Source organism: Cetorhinus maximus, chromosome 2, assembly GCF_964194155.1.
Source record: "Cetorhinus maximus chromosome 2, sCetMax3.hap1.1, whole genome shotgun sequence".
NCBI classification, from domain to species: domain Eukaryota; kingdom Metazoa; phylum Chordata; class Chondrichthyes; order Lamniformes; family Cetorhinidae; genus Cetorhinus; species Cetorhinus maximus.
The window spans coordinates 174,268,186-174,295,379 of record NC_135880.1 but is presented as its reverse complement, the minus strand read 5'-3'; the positions used below and the strand labels follow the sequence as shown (position 1 = coordinate 174,295,379).

General features: G+C 43.5%; 1 protein-coding gene across 1 annotated transcript in view; it reads right to left on the bottom strand.

Moving 5' to 3' along the window:
• Nucleotides 1–27,194, bottom strand: part of grin3a (glutamate receptor, ionotropic, N-methyl-D-aspartate 3A) — a 144,944-nt gene that overhangs the window by 67,495 nt on the left and 50,255 nt on the right. Inside the window, exon 2 of the mRNA XM_078570840.1 lies at nucleotides 14,110–14,708. Coding sequence (XP_078426966.1) covers nucleotides 14,110–14,708 — 599 coding nt within the window. The remainder of the gene's footprint in view (nucleotides 1–14,109; nucleotides 14,709–27,194) is intronic.

Genomic DNA, 27,194 nt, shown 5'->3' with positions numbered 1-27,194 from the left:
AAGAGAAACACAAATTATACATGTTAATTATTTGGGAGAAAAATGTTGGGGGTTGGGGAGGGTAATTTAGGCAAAGGACAACCACCAGTTTGCTTCTCATTCCCCTTGCCACCCTCCATCATGCCCAGTTCATTGTATTTGGCCCTGCTTCATTCTCTAACCTGGCTGCCTGCTGCAATCAGTTCAATGGTGTCAATATTATGCATTGAATTCACTCAAGCCTTCAGAGAGACAAAGCAAAGGAACACTGTTGGAATACTGAATTAATCCACTCTCCATAGTGCAAATGAAAGTGCTCTTTTAATATTAAGATCTGACTATAATTAATGGCATTGTTTTAAGAAGACTGTCTAAGGTCATAGTGTAATTGCAGTGCTGCCTCCTAATTGTTCCATTGCTTCCGTTCACTTTCCAGTGATAAGAATAAGGATCTGTGCTGAATGCAGTTAACATGAGCTGACAATGGCACCCAGGTACAACAAAGAGTGCAGGCCATGCAAGGGGGTGACTTGGAAGCAAACAAATAGGGAAAGAGTTAAGGTTCGAAGCTGGACTGAAGGTGAGAAGGCTTTAGAGAGTGTGCAGAGCAGATTTACTCAAATGGTACCAAGATGAAAAACTTCAATTACATGGGGAGGCTGAAGAAGTTGGGGTTGTTCTCCCTCAAGCAGAGAAGGTTACGAGGCGATTTGAAAGAGGTAATCTAAATCATGAAGGGTTTCAATAGAGTAAATAAGGAGAAACTGTTTCCGCTGGTAGAAAGATTGCTAGCCAGGGGGCACAGATTTAAGGTGATTGGCAAAAGAGCCAGAGGTGACACGAGAAAATATTTTTTACACAGCAAGCTGTTGTGATCTGAAACACACTGCTTGAAAGGGTAATGGAAGCAGATCCAATAGTAACTTTCAGAAGGGAATTGGATAATTACTCGAAGAGTAAAGTAATTGCAGGGTTATGGGGAGAGAGCAGGGGAGTGGGCTTTATTGGATCGTCCTCACAATGAGGCAGCACAGGCATGATGGGCCAAATGGCCTCCTCTCCTGCAGAATCAATCAATGACTTTATGCAAGTGCTCTTTAATTATAATCAGATAATGATATTTAATGTCTTTATTTTAAACAGGTTATACAAGGTGATAGCCTAAGTATACAGTACACATCTGCGACAGCAATAAGATACAGTGCTGTTAAGGAGACCCAGGTACACCAAAAATGGAACAATGACAGGCCATCCTCAGGAAAGCAGAAACACCAAGGAGTCCAGGAAACGGGAACTCCTGTGCGAGAGCGCTGACCTTGAAAACCAGAGGGTAAAGACAGAATTCTGCAAAATACCGGAACATTGAGGAGTCTACTCTTTGAACTGGAGAGCTTCATGAATTCTCAATCACTGGTATTACAATGAAAATTATAATTGCCTTGTTACAACCTCCTCGCAGTTACAAGTACTCTGCTGTGTTTCATGCATTTATCATATCCCAGCTTTTAAATGAGCATGACTTGCCAATTAAAGAGACGCCAGGACAATTTTTCTCTCCTTCCGTTCTCTTTAGATAACAACATTTCCTTGCTGCTGCCTCTTATACTGGCGCAGGTAACTCCACATGCAAAATATAGGACTGCTGTTAGATAGGGGAATGGTAGTGAACTACTCACATCTCCCATAATTTCTTTAGTCCTTTGTTCTCACTGGTTTCAAGAATTACTTATAGACTTTTGAACACTGATCAGAACAATACTGTAGAACTTACGGGGCCACCCATGTTTGAGTACCTCATTAATTCCTTATGACCATCTCCTGATTCAAATTTATCTGTCCTTTTTTCTAATGTGTTCAATTAAAATTGCAGTCAGTTTACACGAAGCAAGTCAAAAGCAGGCTAACTATCTCTGTTGAAAGCACCTGAATTTTTTTGAAAGCTTTGGGAGATAAAAATTAAGCTAAGTTTGCCTATTCTCTCAGAAAAAGGATTCTTTTTATAACATACAATACCTGCAAAGTTCCTCACACAACATTTGGAGTGCAGTGACAACTGTTATGCGGCCAAATGCCAGCAATATCCTCCTAACAACATATTCTCTGTAAATGTTAACTCTCAAAAGAAGGAAACCTGCTTATTTCTCAGTAAGCGAAATTTCTCAGGCCAATCTTAAGCAGTGAGAAAATACAAGCAATGCATATTTCACAATTAATTACGATTAAATGTGTTTGCCATTTTCTGTCTTCTGCCTTATTAATGCTTGCTTGAAGGCCTTTTCAAGTTGATGTTTCTGTCCAGACTTGAGTCTGTGAACTTAAATGTGTATCACGCGGTGTTAGCATATGCAAGTGTACCTTATTCCTCTGGATGAATTAGTATCCCACAGCTAACTGTATATTGGTGGACTATTTTCCTTACCTCCGAGCACTTTATGGGGAGAATTTTCTCCCCGTCGGACAGGCTGGTTGGGAGCGGAGCGGACGGCCGCGGAGCTGATTGTAGCCCATGATCAGCTGCGCGCCGCCATTTTACGTGGGCAGGCCAATTAAGGCCCACCCAGCGTGATGCACGGCTGGTAGCGCAGCGCTACCTGCGCATGCGTGAGAAAGAGCGCAGAAATCTCCCAGGGGCACAGAACTGCCTCAGGGATATTAAGTTCAGTTTCGAAGTTTAAAATGAGCAAAGTAAAAAGTCATTTTCACATGTCCCCTCATGTGACAGCATCACATGAGCTGGGACATGGTTATGAAATGTTTAAAAAATATTTATTATTTTAATAAACCCTTCATGAAACCTCATCCTGCTCGTGGATGAGGTTTCATAAAAAATGCAAAAGCCGCCTGGGCTCTTCGCCTGCCCACCAACATTAAGGTTGGACGGGAAGCCCTGTCAAATTGGCCACATGGTTAATTAATGGCCTTAACAGGCCTTTGACAGTTCAGCGAGTGCGCAGCCGAACAGAGGATCGGAATGATGCGCGGTGACGTCGGGACTCATGCCCGAAATCACCACGTGTCATTTTACGCGTCGGCGTGTGGGCCTGCCCCCTCACGCTGAACAGAAAATGCTGCCCTCTATTTTTTTCAAGTAAGTTTGATAAACAAGAGGACTGCTTTCAGAAGCATTACTTAAAGAATTTACATTGTGCTTTTCTTAAATCTAAGATAGAATGGTGCTGTGTGTATTAATAGAAATGCAGTGTTTACATTACATTGTGCTTCAGAAACTTTAAAAGTGCACTGAACTGAGGAAGAGAGAGGGGGAGAGAGAGAGAGAGACTGGGCTCAGAGAAAGAAAGAGAGGCAAAGGGAAAAAAAAAGAGCTTAATTTAATGTTGCTACAATTTGCCAAAAAAATACTGCCTAGATTATGCAGTCAGCAGCAAATGAACAGCACTCACTGTTCATTACGCCTACATTTGTACAGTGTCTTCCCGCAAGCTTTTACATATCACTACGTGGTAATTACACAGTCAAAACAGTGTGACACCCTCGATGGGGGAATCTGGGATCCATGCAAACAGGACAGGCAACAACTTTAACCAATGAGGTTGAAGAATCCACACTGAGGAACTCGGGGCTATATTTTCCCAGTCCTGCAGAGATGGGATTAGAGGTAGAGGGGCTGGGAAATTACCAGAATTTAGGAAGATATCAGAATCGTGACCCAACTGGACAAGTCTGGACCACAATGTTTAAGCAAGAAAGTGTAAGTTAGTGTATGTAATTCAATGCAAGGTCATGCACAGGAAGCAAAATTAAAGTGAGAGAAAGTAAGATGGGATTAAGAGAGATAAAAGAGGCAAAGTTTTAAGAAAGTTTTAAAAAAAATCTCCAACAACAATTAAAATCTGAAGGGATGAGGCTCTATACCTATAAAAGTAAATTTTCAGGACTAGAGAGGTGATTTAGCAGTAATTTAAACTTGGCACATGATTAAAAATTCACTTAACTTGAATGCACCATCTCTACTTTTCTCTGATGTGCTTAGTGGCTATCAAGTGGTTTAAGTAAATTAACATCCCATGTTACATGAACTTGAATGCTGCATTTCTCAGTGATATAATGGTGTAGTGAAGCATGTGGAACAGGGCAAACCAGACAGCAACTTTCCGATTTCCCTGTTTAAGTTGCGCGACTTAAGGTCAATCTATTTTCATAAGCTTTTTTGTAGTCCCATTTTTGGTCCATGTTTTATTTTAGCCTAATTTTTACTAGTACTTGTAGATGAATTTACTTTAGATAGGATACCCATACTTGTAAACAGCACTTGACAGTCCTGTGTGCAGAGATGGACAAAGGGTAGTGAAACAGAGGAAGACTGTGTGGCCGAAGAAATGGAAAAACTAGTATATATGATTGCTTAATTGGACAAAGGTTAAAATGTGTCTTTCTCCTTTTTGCTTAATGAACCAAGTAGCCCACCCAAAATAGCCCAAAGACTCTGGGCCAGATAAGATAAGGACTGAGACTATTACCCTCAAGAACGTCCTGCAGACTTGGGAGTATAAGCGCTGAAGTTGTTTTTTTTTGGCTCAAGGTTGAACTTTTATGAACTTGAACTGTCTGACGTCCCAAAGGGGGCAAGAGCATTGGCATGAGTGACATAGTTTAACCTAAAAACATCATGAGCCCAAAGAGGGTCAGTACGATCATCAGGAAGTAGTGGCCTGGTCAGCCACTGAAGACCTGAAGAAGACTCATTCAGCGGATTGACCACTAGTGGAGGGACTCTTGCACGTGGGGAGGCTAATAGCCAGTTGTGTGAGTATACTTGTAGTGATTTGTAATACTCAATGAAGAAAAGTTTGATTAAGCCACATGGCTGTTCTGCGACATTGTACACTCAGAGTAAGACTAGAACCTAGGCAGAATATAGCTCAGGTAATAGTGGGGTGGGGCTTTACAAACTCTGCATATGCAGACACGGTAATTTGCTATGTAATTTACTCATTAGTAAAGGTGAGCACTAACAACCCTATTATTACTCTTACCACAAAATCCAGGTCATCATCTGCATCCGTGTTCTACTAACAGAAAATGTCTGCACTAATTGTTACACCTATGAGACTGAGATTCTTATTTCTAACACCTATGAGACAGAAGGAGAGCAAAAGAGAACTACACAAATAGAGAGAAAGCCAGACAGGTTTTCTTCCTCATTCTAATTTGATTATTTTGCTTTTAAAACTTGAATCTTAAATGCAAGTACATCCCTTTTTTGTGGGATACAGATAGGAAGAGAGGGGAGGAGGTAACATGTTTGGTGATAAAGTACTCTCTGGCCTCTCAGTCTAGAAGAGAGCAAGTGGGAGTTGAGGGAGAGTGGATGGAAGGTTAAATGTAAGATATGTGACAGTGGCGATGGAGTGGTGGTGGGGAGAGTGATCAATTTAAAGGGAAAAGGCAGATGTGATGATAGGAGTAAAGGCATGGTAGGAAAGACTTTGGGTAGTTGAGAGGTGAAGCTGTAAGGGCAAGACAAAAGCAATGGGGTGGGGGAAGCACAGGTGTCTGAGGGACGGAGTGGGAAAGGAACAGTGCAGGGTCATGAAATGGTTAAATTAAAATGATCGCTTTACTAGCAGGGTAATTTCAAGATGCTGAAATTATTCTTTTTATCATTAATGCTGGGAAATGTTGTCTTATGTAGATTCTGGCATCATACAAACGCTGTAGCCTATGGTATAAAAAAAGGACCTTGCAGCAAAGTGATGGATTAAGGAAATTAGTTGTGTGACTTAAGGGCCACATAACTGATGAGGACTGTAGGTACAAATAGATAATGCCAAATAAATTGCAAGTGGTTTATTTCGCATAAACCACTAGCATAGTTGACATCTGTAAGCTTTAAAGAAACATGCACAGTTTGATTTATAGGGGTCTATCTATTGCATTCAAATTTGTCCTTGCAGTACTTTTTCAACAGGAAAGTCTCTTTCGCACTGTTGCAGTATTTTCAGGAAACACAGAAGAACCACAGGATTAGATATTTATTTTACTCTTAAAAGAACCTAATAATAATTGTTTGCAAGCGTGGAAAGACTCATCATTAGAAATATTATAAATTGCAAGAAGCTTCAAAGCCGCCTTCTCTCCATTTCTGTTAGGCACTGAAGCTGAAAAATTCATTTTGAGTTTTATACCAGCTCACTCCTACATTCCAACTTTGATTCCATACACTCTGGTATCGATCCTCCTCACTCGAGCAGTGATCCTTCACACCCTGTCAGAAAACTCACTTTCCTGCCTCTGTCCTTAATTCCTCTCATTTCCATTTCAATCTTTCATCAGCTGCTATTGCGCTCTTAAATATCCGCATCCAACTGAATGAAGTCAACGGTGTTAAGATACGAGTTATCTGGGGGTTTTAAGATAACACCACTTGAACATCAGAGTTGTGAGCAAGAAAAATGTATTGGTATCACTTCTTGTGTTGTTATTCACCTCAGATGAGTTCCAGCCATAGTCTCTGTTTCCTAACCACGTGATGTTATAGCAAGTGAACATAAAACAGAAAACATTTTCACAGTTGTTTGCAATGCCGAGGGATATCCCGTAACAACAACTTGCAATTATGTAGCACATTCCGCACATGGCTATCCCTCTTTACACATGCAAATAAGGCACCCAGTGCATGACTGATTTGCCAAAGCAACCTGCATCAGCCTGAAACCAAATCTTAGGATGCCATGAGACCTACAAGTTACTTGGATTTATTTCTCTGAATGTGGAACCAGAAGGAGTGGATGTGCTCCTCTCAACTCCACATTTAATACCCATTACCCATCCCGATCAGCACGCAATTTTTAAAAACCCTTTTAAATTTATTGGAACTGGAGCTGGTGCTGGAATAGTCAATCAACTCCTGAACCATGATTAGTACAATTTTCAGCATAGATATTATAAACCTGTTGAATTCTGCTCTTGAACACTTTGGCTGAACCTTCCACCATTGTGGTAGAATCTCCTAAACCATTGATAGCATCCGGTTTTATGCACGTCATAACTAAAACTACGCTTACGGCCAATTAATTTCCTCTTGTATTGTATTTGATGAAGCAACCCTTTTTAATTAGCAGCTCCTTTCCACTCATCAACTACTTCATTCACTCTACAATCAATCATTCATGTCCTTCATCTCACACACTCTCAACATTCATAATCTCCAGTCCTAGAATTGTCCTCAACATCTGATAGGTAACCCTTTACTTATCTTAAGCCTTCAGCCGCTCTTTCTCCAACATTTTGTGAACCAGTTTATTTATTTTATCACTATGATGGTGTCCCCCTTTGCTCTTCCTAAGCTGAAAATATGTAGTTCCAAATTTTTTATTTATTATTTATAGAAACAAAGAAACTAGGAGCAGGAGTAGGCCATTCGGCCCTTCGAGCCTGCTCCGCCATTCAATATGATCCTCTACCTCAACGCCATATTTCTGCTTTCCCTCCATACCACTTGATGCCCCTAATATCCAAATATTTATCATTTTGTTTCTTGAATATACTCAGTGACCCGACCTCCACAGCCTTCATGGTAGAGAATTCCACAGGTTGACCACCCTCTGAAAAGAAATCTTTCCTCATCTCAGTCCTAAATGGCCTGCCCTGTATCCTGAGACTGTGGCTCCTGGTTCTAGACCCCCCCCAACCAGGGGAAACATCCTCCCTGTATCCAGTCTGTCTAGCCCTGTTAGAATTTTATATGTTTCAATCAGATCCCTTCTCATTCTTCTAAACTCTAATGAATACAGGCCCAGTTGAACCAATCCCTCCTCATACGACAGGACTGCCATCCCCGGTATCAGCCTAGTGAACCTTCACTGCACTCCCTCTATGGCAAGTATATCTTTTCTTAGGTAGGGAGACCAAAACTACACGCAATACTCCAGGTGTGGTCTCACCAAGGCCCTTTACAGCTGCAGTAAGACATCCCTACTTCAGGACTCAAATCCTCTTGCAATGAAGGCCAACATACCATTTGCCTTCCTAATTGCTTGCTGCACCTGCCTATTTACTTTCATTGACTGGTGTAACTCTTGTAGAGTTAAAACAATTAACTAAATTAACAATAACAAGGGAGAAATCAAGCACAGCCCCTAAGTCAGGTCAGCTGTAAAATCAAGGAAAAACTTTAAAGGAACCTTACAAACATCAAACCAAGATGTGATTAAAGGGGTCAACAAAACACCCCAGTCCCCGTGGTGCCCACCGGGCACGGAAGGCCACGATGGTGCCGGCAGACACCGCATGCTCCCTCTCCAGGGACACCCGGCCGCGAACGTAGCTGCGGAAGAGGGACAAACAATCGGGCGGGACTCCCCCCTCGATCGCCCGCTGCCTGGACTTGTTAATGGCCAACCTGGCCAAGCCCAGGAGCAGGTTCACGAGGAGGTCCTCCTCCTTCCCGACCCCCTTCCGCACCGGGTGTCCGTAGATCAGGAGCGTGGGACTGAAGTGCAGACAAAACAGCAACAGAAGGTACAAGGACACCCAGATCCCTTTCTACATCCACATTTCCCAATATATCACCATTTAAATAATACTCTGCCTTTCTGTTTTTCACACTGAAGCGTATAACTTCACATTTATCCATGTTTTACAGCATCTGCCATGTATTTGCCCACACACACAACTTGTCTAAGTTGCCCTGAAGCCTCCTTGCATCCTCCTCACAACTTTCAACCCCACCCAGTTTTGTGTCGTCAGCAAACTTGGAAATATTACATTTAATTTCCTCATCCAAGTTATTTTTATATATCGTGAATAGCTGGGGCCCAAGCACTGATCTCTGCGGTGCACCACTAGTCACCGCCTGTCACCCATAAAAAGACCCATTTATTCCCACTCTCTGTTTCTGGTCTGTCAACAAATTCTCAATCTATGCCAGCATATTACCACCGATCCTGTGTGCTTTAATTTTGCCCACTAGCCTCTTACATGGGACCTTATAAAAAGGCTTCTTGAAATCCAAACACACCATATCCACTGTTTCTCCCTTATCTATTCTACTAATTACATGCTCAAAAAAACTCCAGTAGATCAGTTAAGCATGATTTTCCTTTCATAAACCCATGCTAACTTTGTCTAATCCCATTAATGCTTTCCAAGTGTTCTGTTACCACATCTTTTATAATAGACTCTAGCATTTTCCACACTAATGATCTTAGGCTAACTGGTCTGTAATTCTCTGTTTTTTCTCCCCCTCCTTTTTTAAATAGTGGGGTTACATTTGTCCCCTTTCAATCTGTAGGAACTGCTCCAGAGTCTATAGAATTTTGGAAGATGACCACCAATGCATCCAATATTTCCAGGGCCAGTTCCTTTAGTATTCTAGGATGTAGATTATCAGGCCCTGGGGATTTTTCAGCCTTTAACCCCATTAACTTCTCCAGCACCATTTTTTTACTAATACTAATTTTCTTCAATTCTTCCCTCTCACTAGACCCTTGGTTCCCTAACATTGCTGAGAAATTATTTGTGTCCTCTATTGTGAAGACAGAACCAAAATATGTGTTTAATTCTTCTGCCATTTCTCTGTTCCTCATTATAATTTCCCCTGTTTCTGACTGTAAGGGGTCTATGCTTGTCTTTATTAATCTTTTTCTCTTCATATATTTATAGAAGCTTTTACAGTCAGTTTTTATGTTCCATGCAAGTTTACTCTCATTCTCCAATTTCCCATTCATTATCAATCTTTTTGTCCACCTTTGCTGAATTCTAAACTGCTCCCAATTCTCAGGCTTGCTGCTTTTTTGGCAATTTTATATGTCTCCTCTTTGGATCTAATACTATTCCTAATTTCTTTTGTAAGCCATGGTTGAGCCACCATTCCTGTTTTATTTTTGCGCCAGACAGGAATGAATAATTGTTGTAATTCATGCATACGTTCCTTAAATATTGGCCATTGTCTATCCACTGTCAACCCTTTTCAGTAAGGTTCCCCAATCCATCATTGCCAACTAACACCTCAGAGTTCCCTTCATTTAGATTCAGGACCCTAGTTTTCGATTCAACTTCTTCACTCTCCATCCTAATGAACAATTCTATAGTTTTATGGTCGCTCTTCCCCAAGGAACCCTGCATAACAAGATTGTTAACTAATCCTTTCTCATTGCACAGTACCTAATCTAGGTTGGCCTGCTCTCTAGTTGGTTCCTCAACATATTGGTCTAAAAAACCATCACGTACACATTCCTGAAACAACTCCTCCACAGTATTATTGCTCGTCTATTTATTCTTATTTTATTTTTTATTCTTGGGATTTGAGTGTCACTGGCTAGGCCAGCATTTACTGTCCATCCATAGCTGCCCTTGGGAAGGTGGTGGTGAACTGCTGCAGTCCATGTGGTGTGGGTAAACCCACAGTATCGTGAGGGAGGGAGTTCCAGAATTTTGACCCAGTGACAAAGAAGGAACAGAGATGTATTTCCAAGTCAGGATGGAGGGGAACTTGTAGCTCGTGGTGTTCCCATGCATCTACTGCCCTTGTCCTTCTATCTGGTAGAGACTGCCGGTTCCAAAAGTGCTGTTGAAGGAGCCTTGGCGAGTTACTGTAGAATATCTTGTAGATGGCACAAATGCCAGTCTACCTCCCTACAATCTCATTCCGTGAATTCTTATCCTTAACTCATCCTTTCCCAAGACTACAACATAGTGGAACTCTTAAACAACCTTCATTCTTTTATTCCTCCTACAATCCTCAGGCTTTTAAAAACCTAAACCTGGAAGCACTTAATCACGGTTTCCTGACTTTACTTCATCCCTTTTCAGCCTTAGTGGACTCCTGCACTACATTAATTTGTCCTTCACAGTAATTCATTTCTTTTCAAGACAAAAACGCAATGCTTGCAGCAGACTATGTATTCGATGATGGGGCAATTTTACAATTTTACTGGTTTTCTGACAGTGAGCCTGGTCTACCAGGAATACATGTGGAGAAATTATGGGTCACTAGACACGGCTACCTGTTCATTAAAATTAACAGATGGGACATCAAGGGCACTGTGTCCATCAATTCCCCAGATGCGCTGGCACCAGGCATAGTTCTCTGTTGATAGCGCTCACTCAGAACATTGGCCAGGTTTGCCGAACAAACCTGCCAATGGTTGGTTTCACTTTTAATATCTTTTATCGGTGCAATTACAGCTTGCCATTTCATTTAAGTTAAAAATTACAGGGCAATGCATTATACCAGAGAGACATAGTGCGGGTTAAACAAGCGGAAGGAAAAAAATCCATTGATAATTGGCCAAAGTCCAAATTCAAATGTATTTTCCAGCCATCCATTTTATAACGACAGCACAAAAACTCAAGCCTTACTTAGCATTCTATCCATATCAACAGGTGATGCAAGAAATAGGTTGACACAGCATGCAATGATTTGTGACTGATGTCTGGGGTGATTAGGGATAGTGGCAGTAGTGTAATCACAATGAGCATCAAATTCATTTCACACATACTGAATCCAGCCCTACTTTGCGATCTATTAAAGGTGCAAAATCATCTTGATAGCATTCTCAGTTGAAATTATTCCAACCAAACATCTGTCTATGCAAACATAAAAACAAAAATACTGCGGATGCTGGAAATCTGAAATAAAAACAGAAAATGCTGGAAAAACTCAGCAGGTCTGACAGCATCTGTGGAGAGAGAAACAGAGTTAACGTTTCAAGTCCGCATGGCTCTTCTTCAGGGCGGCTCTGAGCTCTGAAGAGTCATACGGATTTGAAACGTTAACTCTGTTTCTCTCTCCACAGATGCTGCCAGACCTGCTGAGTTATTCCAGCATTTTCTGTTTTTACATCTGTCTATGCTAGCTTTCTATCGATGCTACTGAAATCACACCAAGCAGCTAATTTCAACAGGCAAATAATTGACGACAGAACCTGAAGCTGGTGCCGACTCAGAGGTTTGCTCTGGTCACTTTTGAGAGGTTTGCTTCATATAGGATGGATATCTATGGAATGAATTCCCACATCTGCAGTGCCTTTCATGATTTCTGGATATGCCAAAGTGTTTTAAAGACAATTAAGTCTTTTTTTTTAAGCGCAGTCACCGTTGTAATTTAGGAAAGGCAGAAGCCAATTTCTGCATGAGCAAGCTCCCACGTTTTGCAATGCGTTAATAAACAGGCCATCCATTTTAGTGATGTTGGTTGAGGGTTACGTACTGGCAATGAGACCTCCCTTACTCCTCTTCAAATCATGATATAGGGTCTTTTACAAGGCCAACGGGACCTCAGCTTAACATCTCATCCAAAGGACAGCATTTTGGCAGTGCAACACTCCCTCAGTACTACACTTGGAGTGTCAGCTTGCATTAAGTCCTCAAGCCTCTGGAGTGACCCTGTTAACCTAAGTTATCTGTCAACACACATATGCTGGCTGAGCATACTATCGCCATGGAATCAAATATTAGCCTTACGGAACATTTGGATTTGACAATGCAAAACATCTAACCAATCCCTTCACGTTCTTTGAGTTATAAAATTAAAAGGCAATATGGAGATGAATGCTCTAATGGATGTCAAATAGCCAACGGACCTATGGATTTTTGACATTCTGATTTGCCGAGTCTGGATTACAACTGAAAAACTTAAAAGTGTTGGTTTTGAAAAAGCACTATGTTCCATTAAAACTGGAGGATGCTGTGTAGTTGACTAGACAACTGTGACATGATATTGGAGAGCTTCACTGGAGTACGGAGCTCTCTCAGAAGTTCTGTACAATTCAAGGGAAATGAAAAGCACCTCCTATACTGATTGGGAAATTGAACAGCTGGAAACATATTAAAGACCTACTAAACCAACTGTGACAAGGGACTGATCAGATACTATCCATGGTGGCACTAAGAAAATTGGACAGATTGCTCTGAAACCTCTAGAATGCAGAAAAAATTTGAATCACTTATTATTTCCTGCCAGCTTATGACATTAAGTCCACAATGAAACACAAATGCACTCGCTATGCCTCGATCCAATTCACTGGCATCTGCATAGAGTTCCCAAGAACTAGAAAATTGGACAGATAGACACGAGCAGATTTTTAAAAATTCCTATTAGGGCAAGCATCAGCTTGGCTCAGTGTTAACACTCTTGCCTCTTGAGTCAGGAGCTTGTCGCTTCAAGCCCCATTACCTAATCCAAGCTACCACTTGGGGGTGCTGCATTGTCGGGGTTGCTGCTCTTCATGTAAGATGCTAAACTGAGGCCCACATTTGCCTGCTCAGCCGAATGTAAAAGGTCCCACGGCACTATTTGAAGGAGAGCAGGGAGATACCCCCGTGTCTTGGCCAATGATCCCTCTGAGCTACATGGCTGCAGCAACACAAAAGTTCCCGTACAGGCCGCACTAAAGTCCACCCCTTTAAGTTGCCAAGCAGAAATATTTAAAGGGCCCACACACTCAAACAAATTGCCTGCACACTACAAAATAAAAGAATGTATGTTGGTCATGGCCAACAGTTATTCTCCCCCAAAAACAGATTGGAGTAATATTTTATCTTCAGCATTTGGGTGAGATACTGTGGGAGCACAATGCCCACCCTTTGCAGAATCCACCCAACTTCTATTGCATTGCATTCAGTGGAATGGCAAATTGGATGGATTCTACAATATCAGGTGATCTGCTCCTCCGGATTTCCCTCGAGACAGTGAAAATGAAAACGCTCCCCACAGCAACCTGCTGTGAACAATTGGCCGCTGCAGTCCTGTTGCTAACAGCAGCAGCAACCACTCTTGGAAAGCAGTTCAGCGACTGTGAAGCATCTTGGGACATCCCGAGGACGCGAAAGACACTGTTTAAATGCAAATATTTTCTTCATTAGATCAGGCTATTGTAGTCTAAACCAAATCAATTTGGCTGAATCACTCTAATTTGGGTTGATTTAAAGTTTTGATTTAGTTCCTAACCCACAGCAGCACGGTAATTACCCTGAGAAAGGCCGTGTGATTCCTGAGTCGCAATATAGCAGATGAATACTGGTCCTCGATATCATTTTAATATAACCCATATCTCATCAATTCCCATTGAATTTCCTTGTAACCATAAAACTACTCAAATGTAAAATTGTAGTTAGCCTGTAATGAGTATTATGAGACACTGGTACCATCACCAATCACACTCTTACCTTGAAAGAAACTGGCCTGATGTTATATTCATTTCTTCCCAGTGCATGCAGTTTGTTGTACTTGGAATAAGAGCCAGCTCTGGCCTCACGTAGGTTGCAGTGGCCACAGCTCTGGCGATCAGCTCCACTGCATCCTGCACATAACTGTGGAAAGCTGGCTGCGTCGTTTTACCATGAGCCAACAGACCCATGGGCAAGCCTTCAGTTCTCAACTCCTCCACGTTTTGAGAGTCACCTAGAATCCAGTGGTGTTCTGGCAGCATTAATCCATAGTTAGCCGCTAGTTGAAAAATCTTTCGGAAATGCTCAACATCACAGCCGAAAGTGACAATGGACAATGATGCCTCCTTGACCGTGTCCAAATACTCTTGCAAATAATTTAGAAAGTTAGCGTCATCACTGTCTGAAGCAATATTGAAAATGGTTCCAAGATGAAATTTGGAATTGTTGTACAAAAGACTGAGAAAGTTGGTCACGTTCCACTCTTGGCACAAAACGAGGCTGACATCATACCAGCTATTCATTGTCAGGAGGAAGATAAGTATATCTGCATGCGTAGGATGAGAAGTTTCTAGGCTCATCTGCAGATGGAGGGGATTCTGTGTTAACACAAAAAGAACACATCAATGCGAAATCCCAAACAGAATAATATCAATTTCAGAAATATGGGCTGGATTTTCTGAGTAGCCATCAGCTCGGACTTGCATTGTGTTTCTGTTTGTGGAATTTGCATCTGTGCTTTTTTTAAAAGTGACTACAGTCTGTGGGCACTCCTCACCATTAGTTGCACACGTGTAAGCCATTCAAGTTTTACTCACCTTCAAGAAGTCAGAATCTATAGAAAGTAAGATAATGTTACACATTTTTACTTCCAATCCTTTCAGGGATGAAGCGTATACTTTTGAGGCAGGGAGGGACCATCAAGAAAGTTTAATCCTTTTGTTTAACAGTCAGTTCAAAGAACATAGAAGTGATTTTATCCAGTTAATAAACCAGTGTTCCTCCCAATGAGACTTTTTGTCTTTGTGAGTACAACAGCTTTTGTTTTTGGAGGACATAAGAAGAGAACCTATCATTCACCAATTGGTTTTTTTTGTCCCTTTTTGAAGAAAGGGAAAAACCAGAGGCATTTGGTAAACTGGAAAGATCTACCAAATATGTGAAATAATTTATTACAAAAGCAGGATTCAATGAAATATAACTAAGAGGAGATGGGAATTATATTAATCAAATTAAGTGCAAGTGGCTATCTTTATGGCTCACCATCCTCTTTCCTCATCAGTCCCTTGCCTCTTAAACTTGGTTTGCACGCACTGGATTCACATCCTGATGGACTACTGTACTAAGGTTCTGACATATTGAGCCTTATTACTCAATCTCTCTTCACAAGCCATGCTTTATATCAAAAATGACTTTATGTATTTACTGGCTGAAAAACACAGTTTTAAAAGACTGACTTCACGCAGCAGTTTCTAAGATGGCTGAACATTCGCATGGCCCAACCTCTCAAATTCCAAAGCCATTATGGAGTCAGCCTGTCTAGAAAAATCCATCAATAACAATCATCTGGAAGGAGTGTGAATGGACCACCATTCACAAAGCATCCAGGCAATCATCTGGGTACTCAGCTAGGTGGGAACCAAGCATTAGATATAATCATCTCACACAATGAAATCTGGCTGAGAAAGGAATTCACCCAACTATAATCTAATCATGTAAATCATTTTGGACCTGGAATCCACTAGCCATGGCCATGTTTGGGTAACTGGTCAGTTGGAAAGAAGGCTCATCCACAAGTCAACTAACTCTGTGTTTAAGAAGCTGTTTTTCTCCAGGCCAAAGGACAGGATCAGAAGAGATGCCGAAGAAGCAGAACCCTAATGAGCCACTCTCTCTCTCTCCCTAACCAGCCTGCAAGTTTGGCCCTGTCTGCTGTTTGATCATCCACACACTGTACGCAGTGTTTTAAGAATCAACCCAGCAGCTGCTGACTCCATAAGAACAGAAATAAATCATCTGTCAATATATTTAAATTGTCTCAATGCTGAATCCTGAGGGACCATCGAGCTCCGCCTAAAACCATCCAAGTCATCAATCTACCAGACCTGTATGCCTTTAACTGTTATTGGAGTTTAAAAGGGCTGCTTAGTCTATCCTCCCATGCTAACTTAATTGTGTGTGTGTGAGAGAACTTTGAGTGCATGTATGTGGGAAAGGCAGTGCGTTTTTAGTATTTTACTTAGACCAGCTTAAGTACAATAAATACTAATCTCTTCTCTTTTAAAAAACTTAGAATGAAACCTAGCCATGTTGTGTCTTTTACAGTCACAGCACGTAAACAATTAAACAGTCACTGAATTGGCAAGCATAATCTTTTTAAAAACAAAACCTGTTGCGGTCAAACAAGGAGTGCGTAAAGAGGGCTGCGATTTTCCAGTCCCACCCACTGTTCCTGCCCAAAGTCAATGGATCTTTAGCTTGTCCGTCAAGTTTTCCATCCCACCAGTTCAATTCCCACCGCAGGCAGTTTTGGAAAATCCAGGCCATTGTCTACTTACATATGGACAATTACAGTTCCCTTGATAAATATGCCAGCTCATCAAATCTCCTTTGACAGCACCTCTCAACCTCATGACCTCTATCACCTGGAAGGACAAGGGCAGCAGCAATACGGGAACACCACCACTTCCAATTTCCCCTCCAAATCACACACTACCCCGGCGTGGAAATATATGACCGTTCCTTCACCGTTACTGGGGCAAAAATCTGGAGCTCCCTACCTACCAGCACTGCAGGAGTACCTTCACCACATGGACTTCAGCTTAAAAAGGCAGCTCACCGTGACCTTTTCTCAGATGATTCTAGATGGGCAATAAATGTTGACATTGCCAGCAATGCCTGCATCACATAAATGAATAAACAAAAAAATGGAGATGCTGCATCTTTAAAAAAGGTTTTAAGTAGCTTAGTGAAAGCTAAGGTAGTAGAAAAATGGTTGAAACAATATACAGTTGGTTGCAACAATCACCAGTATGCATGTAAGAAGGAAGGCTCAGGATTGATGAAGGCCCTCACCAGAGCACATGCTACAGGAGCGACTGCAGTCACTCTCAGCTGCTGTGAAAACCAGCTGGGACCAGTAGCTAATTTCAATCACATTCGCAGTTTTAATAATTCGAGTGTGCACCAGCTGCATAGGCGTCAATACCACAAGCACTTCCCAGTTGTGCAATGATTCATGATATGCTCTCTACACCAAAGGCCTCAGCAGCTGGTACTCCAGGGGAAGCATAACCAAATGTGCAACTGCCACGCCAAAAACAGTGTCACCGCCATCTGTGTCCTCTGCCACATGATAAATTATAACTGTGAACACTGACACCCTGAAACTCCCTGAGGATTCTCACACTTTCCTGACGTAATTTCCGACTGGAGAAATGGCCTCAATGGCTGAAAATTGGCCATTTAATCCAGGGCAACTGGCAGCAGCTCCGTGAAGTTCCTGATTGTTTGGTAAGAAAATGATTAGTAAGCAGATGATCCACACCCTTTACTCGGTTTCTAAGTCTTCTCTCTTTGGACTTTGCTACTGAAAATAAGCTAATTGCTTTAGATTAGCCTGTTCGTGCATATAAATAATCATATTATTTTAGATATGCTGCCCTGTACCATTCATGGAAGTAGATACAGCTGCTTTTTGCAGTAATGCACAATGTGCCATTTCATTTGAGAATCTAGCAATCTAGTTAGTAAGGTTGCTAATCAAATAGCTGAAACAAAATTCTCAAACTAAGTAATTCAATTCTAGAAATAAATTTGTTGCACAACTACAGGATTCAATGCAAAATCTGTCCAACTGCTGAACAAAATAATACCAAGTAAAGACATTGGTATTGATATGAAGTTGAAAAATGATAACGTAACGCCTCATTGTCAACATACCACAATGCTAGGACTGGAGAAATTCCTGGTAAACTTGCCTACATATTACTTCCCCAGTTGGAAAGGCAATGAAGTTATATGAATAAATCAGGTCATCTTTGTCATTGTACTACATGGTTTTTATGTTTATGAACTACCAGGACAAAGTGAAATCTAATTTCAATAATTTTGAATGGCGGAGCAGGCTTGATGGCCCGAACGGCCTACTCCTGCTCCGATGTTCCTACAGTATGATCAGCAAACTGCATTTTTTTTAGAAACGAAAACACAAATTGCTGGAAAAACTCAGCAGGTCTGACAGCATCTGTGGAGAGAAAGACAGAGTTAACGTTTCGAGTCCAGATGACTCTTATTCAGAACTAAACAGAACTGGAAATGTGGTGAAATATATACTGTTTAAGGGGGGTGGGACAGGTGAAGCTGGATAGAAGGCCAGTGATAGGTGGAGGCAAAGGAGAGATTGTGAAAGATGTCATAAACAAAAGGTCGAAGGGGTGTTGATGGTGGTGATACTGGCTAAAGGAGGTGCTAATGGTGACATTAAGGGTAGAAAGCAGGATGAGCAAGTGACAGATGGCCCTAGTGGGGGTGGGGTGGAGGGAGGGGATGTGGGAGAAAAGATAGAAAAAGGCTAAAAGGGGATATAAAACAATGAGTCAAAATAAATTTAAAAAATAATAATAAATAGGTGGGGAAAAAATACATAAAAATTAAAAAATAAATATTTGAAAAAAGGGAGATCAAAAAGGGGTAGGATAGAGGAGAGAGTTCATGATCTGAAGTTGTTGGACTTAATGTTAAGTCCGGAAGGCTGTAAAGTGCCTAATCGGAAGATGAAGTTCTGTTCCTCCAGTTTGCGTTGGGCTTCACTGGAACATTGCAGCAGGCCAAGGACGGACATGTGGGCATGAGAGCAGGGTGGTGTGTTGAAATGGCAAGCAACAGGAAGGTCTAGGTCATGCTTGCGGACAGACTGAAGATGTTTTGCAAAGCAGTCACCCACTCTGCGTTTGGTCTCTCTAATGTAGAGGAAACCGCATTGGGAGCAGCGAATGCAGTAGACTAAATTGAGGGAAGTACAAGTGAAATGCTGCTTCACTTGAAAGGGGCGTTTGGGCCCTTGGACGGTGAGAGGGGAAGTAAAGGGGCAGGTGTTGCATTTTCTGCGGTTGCATGGGAAGGTACCGTGGGAGGGGGTTGAGGTGTAGGGGGTGATGGAGGAGTGGACCAGCGTGTCACGGAGGGAACGGTCCCTACGGAATGCCGTTGGGGGAGGGGGGGGAGGTGAAAGGAAGATGTGTTTGGTGGTAGCTTCATGCTAGACTTGGCAGAATTGGGGTTTAAAGCCTTTAATGCCATAAAATATCCTGAGGACTTCACAGGAGCGATTACCAGACAAAATTGGACACTGAGCCATATAAAGAGATTATAGATAAAAACAAAAAGCTAAAAGCTACTGCGGATGCTGGAAATCCAAAACAAAAACAGAATTACCTTGAAAAACCCAGCAGGTCTGGCAGCATCGGCGGAGAAGAAATCAGTTAACGTTTCGAGCATTCATGGCCCTTCGGCAGAACTGAAGCATAGTTAGAAGAAGGGAGAAATATAAATTGGTTTAAGGTGGGTGGGGGGGAGGTGAGGAGAGAGAGACACATTGAGGGTGTGATGATTGTGGAGATGAGCAGATAATCAAAAGATGTCACAGACAAAAGGGTCAAAGAGGTGTTTTGTCTGAGAAAAGTGCTAATTAAAAATGGAGGACAGGATATTCAAAGTACAGCTCTAGTGGGGGTGGGGTGGAAAGGCTAACAAGGTTTTAGTTTTAGATTTAAAAATAATGGAAATAGGTGGGGAAAGAAGAATCTATATAAATTATTGAAAAAAAAAGCGGGGGTGGGGATGGGGGGGGGCGGGGGAAGAAACGGGGTGGGGATGGGGGGAGGGGGAGTTTAAGATCTAAAGTTGTTGAATTCAATATTCAGCCCGGAAGGCTGTAAAGTGCCTAGTCGGAAGATGAGGTGCTGTTCCTCCAGTTTGCGTTGGGCTTCACTGGAACAATGCAGCAAGCCAAGGACAGACATGTGGGCAAGAGAACAGGGTGGAGTGTTAAAATGGCAAGCGACAGGGAGGTTTGGGTCTTTCTTGCGGACAGACCGCAGGTGTTCCGCAAAACGGTCGCCCAGTTTGCGTTTGGTCTCTCCAATGTAGAGGAGACCGCATTGGGAGCAACGAATGCAGTAGACTAAGTTAGGGGAAATGCAAGTGAAATGCTGCTTCACTTGAAAGGAGTGTTTGGGCCCTTGGACGGTGAGGAGAGAGGAAGTGAAGGGGCAGGTGTTGCATCTTCTGCGTGGGCATGGGGAGGTGCCATAAGTGGGGGTTGAGGAGTAGGGGGTGATGGAGGAGTGGACCAGGGTGTCCCGGAGGGAACGATCCCTACGGAATGCCGTCAGGGGGGTGAAGGGAAGATGTGTTTGGTGGTGGCATCATGCTGGAGTTGGCGGAAATGGCGGAGGATGATCCTTTGAATGCGGAGGCTGGTGGGGTGATAAGTGAGGACAAGGGGGACCCTATCATGTTTCTGGGAAGGAGGAGAAGGCGTGAGGGAGGATGCGCGGGATATGGGCCGGACACGGTTGAGGGCCCTGTCAACGACCGTGGATGGAAAACCTCGGTTAAGGAAGAAGGAGGACATGTCAGAGGAGCTGTTTTTGAAGGTAGCGTCATCAGAACAGATGCGACGGAGGCGAAGGAACTGAGAGAATGGGATGGAGTCTTTACAAGAAGCGGGGTGTGAGGAGCTGTAGTCGAGGTAGCCGTGGGAGTCGGTAGGCTTGTAATGGATATTGGTGGACAGTCTATCATCAGAAATTGAGACAGAGAGGTCAAGGAAGGGAAGAGAAGTGTCAGAGATGGACCATGTGAAGATGATGGAGGGGTGGAGATTGGAAGCAAAATTAATAAATTTTTCCAGGTCCCGACGAGAGCGTGAAGCAGCACCGAAGTAATCATCGATGTACCGGAGAAAGAGTTGTGGGCGGGGGCCGGAGTAGGACTGGAACAAGGAATGTTCCACATACCCCATAAAGAGACAGGCATAGCTGGGGCCCATGCGGGTACCCATAGCCACACCTTTTATTTGGAGGAAGTGAGAGGAGTTAAAGGAGAAATTGTTCAGTGTGAGAACAAGTTCAGCCAGACGGAGGAGAGTAGTGGTGGATGGGGATTGTTGGGGCCTCTGTTCAAGGAAGAAGCTAAGGGCCCTCAGACCATCCTGGTGGGGGATGGAGGTGTAGAGGGATTGGACATCCATGGTGAAGAGGAAGCGGTTGGGGCCAGGGAACTGGAAATTGTTGATGTGACGTAAGGTGTCAGAGGAATCACGGATGTAGGTGGGAAGGGACTGGACAAGGGGAGAGAGAAGGGAGTCAAGATAACGAACAAACCCGCTGACAAGGGTGGTACTGTTGTTGTCTGGCGCATTGACCTCTACCTCGCGGAGGCTGAGCGTCAACTCGCAGACATTTCCTCCTACCTCTCCCTGGACCATGACCCCACCACAGAACATCAAGCCATTGTTTCCAGGACTGTCACTGACCTCATCTCCTCTGGAGATCTTCCTCCCACAGCTTCCAACTTGATAGTCGCCCAACCTCGGACGGCCCGCTTCTACCTCCTACCCAAAATCCACAAACAGAACTGTCCTGGCAGACCGATCGTGTCAGCCTGTTCCTGCCCCACGGAACTCATTTCTCGTTATCTTGACTCCCTTCTCTCTCCCCTTGTCCAGTCCCTTCCCACCTACATCCGTGATTCCTCTGACACCTTACGTCACATCAACAATTTCCAGTTCCCTGGCCCCAACCGCTTCCTCTTCACCATGGATGTCCAATCCCTCTACACCTCCATCCCCCACCAGGATGGTCTGAGGGCCCTTAGCTTCTTCCTTGAACAGAGGCCCCAACAATCCCCATCCACCACTACTCTCCTCCGTCTGGCTGAACTTGTTCTCACACTGAACAATTTCTCCTTTAACTCCTCTCACTTCCTCCAAATAAAAGGTGTGGCTATGGGTACCCGCATGGGCCCCAGCTATGCCTGTCTCTTTATGGGGTATGTGGAACATTCCTTGTTCCAGTCCTACTCCGGCCCCCTCCCACAACTCTTTCTCCGGTACATCGATGATTACTTCGGTGCTGCTTCATGCTCGCGTCGGGACCTGGAAAAATTTATTAATTTTGCTTCCAATCTCCACCCCTCCATCATCTTCACATGGTCCATCTCTGACACTTCTCTTCCCTTCCTTGACCTCTCTGTCTCAATTTCTGATGATAGACTGTCCACCAATATCCATTACAAGCCTACCGACTCCCACAGCTACCTCGACTACAGCTCCTCACACCCCGCTTCTTGTAAAGACTCCATCCCATTCTCTCAGTTCCTTCGCCTCCGTCGCATCTGTTCTGATGACGCTACCTTCAAAAACAGCTCCTCTGACATGTCCTCCTTCTTCCTTAACCGAGGTTTTCCATCCACGGTCGTTGACAGGGCCCTTAACCGTGTCCGGCCCATATCCCGCGCATCCTCCCTCACGCCTTCTCCTCCTTCCCAGAAACATGATAGGGTCCCCCTTGTCCTCACTTATCACCCCACCAGCCTCCGCATTCAAAGGATCATCCTCCGCCATTTCCGCCAACTCCAGCATGATGCCACCACCAAACACATCTTCCCTTCACCCCCCTGACGGCATTCCGTAGGGATCGTTCCCTCCGGGACACCCTGGTCCACTCCTCCATCACCCCCTACTCCTCAACCCCCACTTATGGCACCTCCCCATGCCCACGCAGAAGATGCAACACCTGCCCCTTCACTTCCTCTCTCCTCACCGTCCAAGGGCCCAAACACTCCTTTCAAGTGAAGCAGCATTTCACTTGCATTTCCCCTAACTTAGTCTACTGCATTCGTTGCTCCCAATGCGGTCTCCTCTACATTGGAGAGACCAAACGCAAACTGGGCGACCGTTTTGCGGAACACCTGCGGTCTGTCCGCAAGAAAGACCCAAACCTCCCTGTCGCTTGCCATTTTAACACTCCACCCTGTTCTCTTGCCCACATGTCTGTCCTTGGCTTGCTGCATTGTTCCAGTGAAGCCCAACGCAAACTGGAGGAACAGCACCTCATCTTCCGACTAGGCACTTTACAGCCTTCCGGGCTGAATATTGAATTCAACAACTTTAGATCTTAAACTCCCCCTCCCCCCATCCCCACCCCGTTTCTTCCCCCCTCCCCCTCCGGCTTTTTTTTTTCAATAATTTATATAGATTCTTCTTTCCCCACCTATTTCCATTATTTTTAAATCTAAAACTAAAACCTTGTTAGCCTTTCCACCCCACCCCCACTAGAGCTGTACTTTGAATATCCTGTCCTCCATTCTTAATTAGCACTTTTCTCAGACAAAACACCTCTTTGACCCTTTTGTCTGTGACATCTTTTGATTATCTGCTCATCTCCACAATCACCACACCCTCAATGTGTCTCTCTCTCCACCCCCCACCACCTCCCCCCCGCCCCCCCACCTTAAACCAATTTATATTTCTTCCTTCTTCTAACTATGCTTCAGTTCTGCCGAAGGGCCATGAAGGCTCGAAACGTTAACTGATTTCTTCTCCGCCGATGCTGCCAGACCTGCTGAGTTTTTCCAGGTAATTCTGTTTTTGTTTTAAAGAGATTATAGGACAGGTGATCAAAAGCTTGGTCAAAGAAGTAGGTTTAAAGAAGTGACTTAAAGGAGGAGAGAGGTAGAGAGACAGGGAGGTTTAGGGAGGGAATTCCAGAGCTTAGAGCCTAGATGGCTGAAGGCATGGCTGTCAACGGTGCAGTGATTAAACTCGGGGATGCACAGGATGCCAGAGTTGGAGGTGCACAGAGATCTCAGAGAGTTATAACGCTGGAGGTTCCAAAGCGCTTAATAACTCCACTTTGAAGCAGGCTGCTAATAGCTGCCTCACAAATTGATCCTGCCTGAAAACTATCCCAAGTCGTGCTGATGTCTCATTTAAAATGCATAAATTGCCCAAGCTCTGTACTGGGAAGCGATAATAAAATCAAATCCAGTCACCCACAGCAATGATGTTCCAATTATCAGTTAATTAGTTTTTCGTTTGGTGATGCAATTAGTAGCAAAATCCATAGACCTGAACCTAGCCTGTTGCAGCCGACCAGTTAGATTTTTCAGAAGACAGTCCAGTGTGCTGTGTAAATGTAGTCACAGAATCAAAGCTTTACTGGAGATTTTAATTCTGTTGACAACAACAATAATCTCAAAGCAGAATTGATGGATTCCAGCAAGGACCCAGCACATAAGGATAATTATTCACAATAGTCATGAGAAAAAAAACCTGCTGAATATAACACAAATCAGCAATTACCAGTCCCCAAAGATTGACTGCAGAGTCAAAAATTAAGTGTTTAAAAATGTATTGTGCACATACAGAAACCTAATGTTTTTTTTTATCAATATCAATTGTTTAAACACAAGAACTTTACATAGTCATGTAAATTTATGTTTTTGATGCTGCTTCACACGTATTTGGATAATTCTAACGATCCAAAAAAAAGCTTTAAACACAATCATTTGCTGCATCTTCAAAAACAGGAATGAATAATGTCCCCTCCCTCCCCATCCTAAGGATTAAAAACACCACCTGTTTACAAAGCTTTACACTTAAAAAAAACTGCCTCTGCCCCGAGTCTTTCGAATTCTCCCTCAAAACATGTCACTTTACAACCTCACTTTCCATCTTCCAAGGCCTCGCAAAAAGCTAACTCTTCAACTATTTTGAGTGACCGATTCTCCTGCATTTTAAGGGATTTCCCCTTATTTTGACTGTTTGTCCCATATCCCTTCAGGGACACTTTTGTCCTTTATTTCTAAGACAGCTTGATGGGAGACTGAGCCTGGGAAGCTCCTCTTGCCTTTGCCTCTTTGTTTTTCATTGCGAATATGCACACTGTGGCCGTTGACCACCAGGGGCAATATAGATCAACGCGCCACCCCCTCACATCCCCACCCCCTCAAACCCCGGTCCCATGGTCGAAGTGTCCCGTATGTTGAGAGTTAGTTACCCTGATTTCCACTCGCGCTCTTGACTGGGTCTTTGGCCTCCTTAGCCATAGAACCGTAGAAAAGTTAGGGCACAGAAAGTGCCCACTCAGCCCATTTAGCCGCCCATTCTAGCCCCACCTTCCATCACCCGGTCCCTACCCATTTCAGGTGCAGATCCAGGTACCTTTTTTAAATGAGTTGAGAGCTTCTGCCTCAGCCACCAATCCGGACAGTGAATTTCAGACACTTGCTGCCCTCTGGGGGTGAAAATGTTTTCCTAATATCCTCTCTAATCCTTCTACCAATTGCCTTAAATCTGTGCCCCTGGTAATTAGCTTCTCTGCTCAGGGAATCAAGTCTTTCCTATCTACCCTATTTAGGCCCCTCAGTTTTGTACACCTCAATCAAGTCACCCTTCAGCCCCCATTAACATTTTTCATGCAGGCTTCTGTCACCAGTTGCCTCTCCCCAGGTAGCTCAGGCTTTTGCAGAGGACGAGTCCTAGGACAATTCTCACTGCAGCAGCAGCCCAGGGTCTGTTTCTGGGAATGGTGAGATGGGGGAGGTGGTTGGCGCGATCATGAGTAGTGTGGAGTCAGGATAGTTCCACAAGAGTTTTTCTAAATTATTTGTATGAAATGAAAACATACTTTGAGCTGATGGCCAAAATAGCTGAAGAAACTCTGAGAGGGGTAGGAACAAGGGAACAAGAGTAGGCCTGTTCGCTGGTGCTTTTCTTTTTAATTCATTCATGGAATGTGAGCATCGTTGGCAAGGCCAGCATTAACTGCTCAACCCTACATGCCCTCGAGAAGATGGTGGTGAGCCACTGCAGTCCATGTGATGTAGGTACACCGCCAGTGTTGTTTGGAAGGGAGTTCCAGGATCTTGATCCGGTGATGATGAAAGAATGGGGGCATATTTCCAACATCAGGATGTTGGGTGACTTGAGGGAAAGTTGCAGATGGAGGTGTTCCCAGGTGATTCAATGAGCCCATGGGAACTTTGTCACCCAACTCCATATATTTGCCTGTGCCCCATATCCCTCAATACCTCAGTTGTGATTAGTTGAGACCCCAAAACAGGTTCCTGCTGGTCACATCCTGCCAATAAGGCTACCTGCCCATAACCATAGGGCTAGATTTTCAGAGTCTGGCTGTCTACAGATGCCTTTAAAAATGGCGTGACAAGACTTGATTCCTTACTACTTTTGGGTAGCAAGGCCATACTCTGTACTCCCGATCTGGGCGGTTACATTGTTTGGGGCGGGGCAGGTGGGCAGGCAGTGGGGGGGGAGGGCGGGGTCGGCATCGCATATTCCCGTACTCCTCCACAGTTTTTGTGGAGTCAGGCCAGCTTCTCGAGGACACTCCACCCTCAGAGGAATCGTAAACCATAGTCTGGATTTGGGAACCTTTTGAAGGTATATCTTACCCATGTCCCCTTCCTACCCTTGATGTTTGGCCATTTGTTTCTGTTGATACAGATCACAGATGGCCTCTATGAATGCTTGGCTGAGTTCCAAGACTCAGTAATGGATTAGCTTAGCAGGGCTCTGTTTTCACAGGTCGAAGAGGAGTGTTTGCTTTTATTGATTGATTGACATCTTTATGAGGTGGGAATTTCCTGACTCGACCTTCCCTCCTCAATGGCAAAAATCCAGCCCCTACGCTCTGTCTCCTGCTGCTCAGAAAATTTCCCAACCAGGTCAATAATTTGCCTTTGATTCCATGAGCTTCAACTTTAGCTAACAGTCTTTTATGAGACACTTTATTAAATGTGTTCTGGAAGTCCATATAAATAACATCCATAGACATTCCCCTGCACTGCTTTAGTTACCTCTTCAAAAAATTCAATCAAATTCTTTAGACATGGCCTAATTCTTACATATTCTGTGCTGGCTTTCAAATCAGTGAAAATTATCAAGGAGCTTTGTCCTCCATCCTTAATTATAGACTCTAATAAATTTCCCTACAACAGAAGTTTCCATTTCCATTTTTGATCTTTCTTAAATAGCAGACTGACACCTGTCCCCCTCA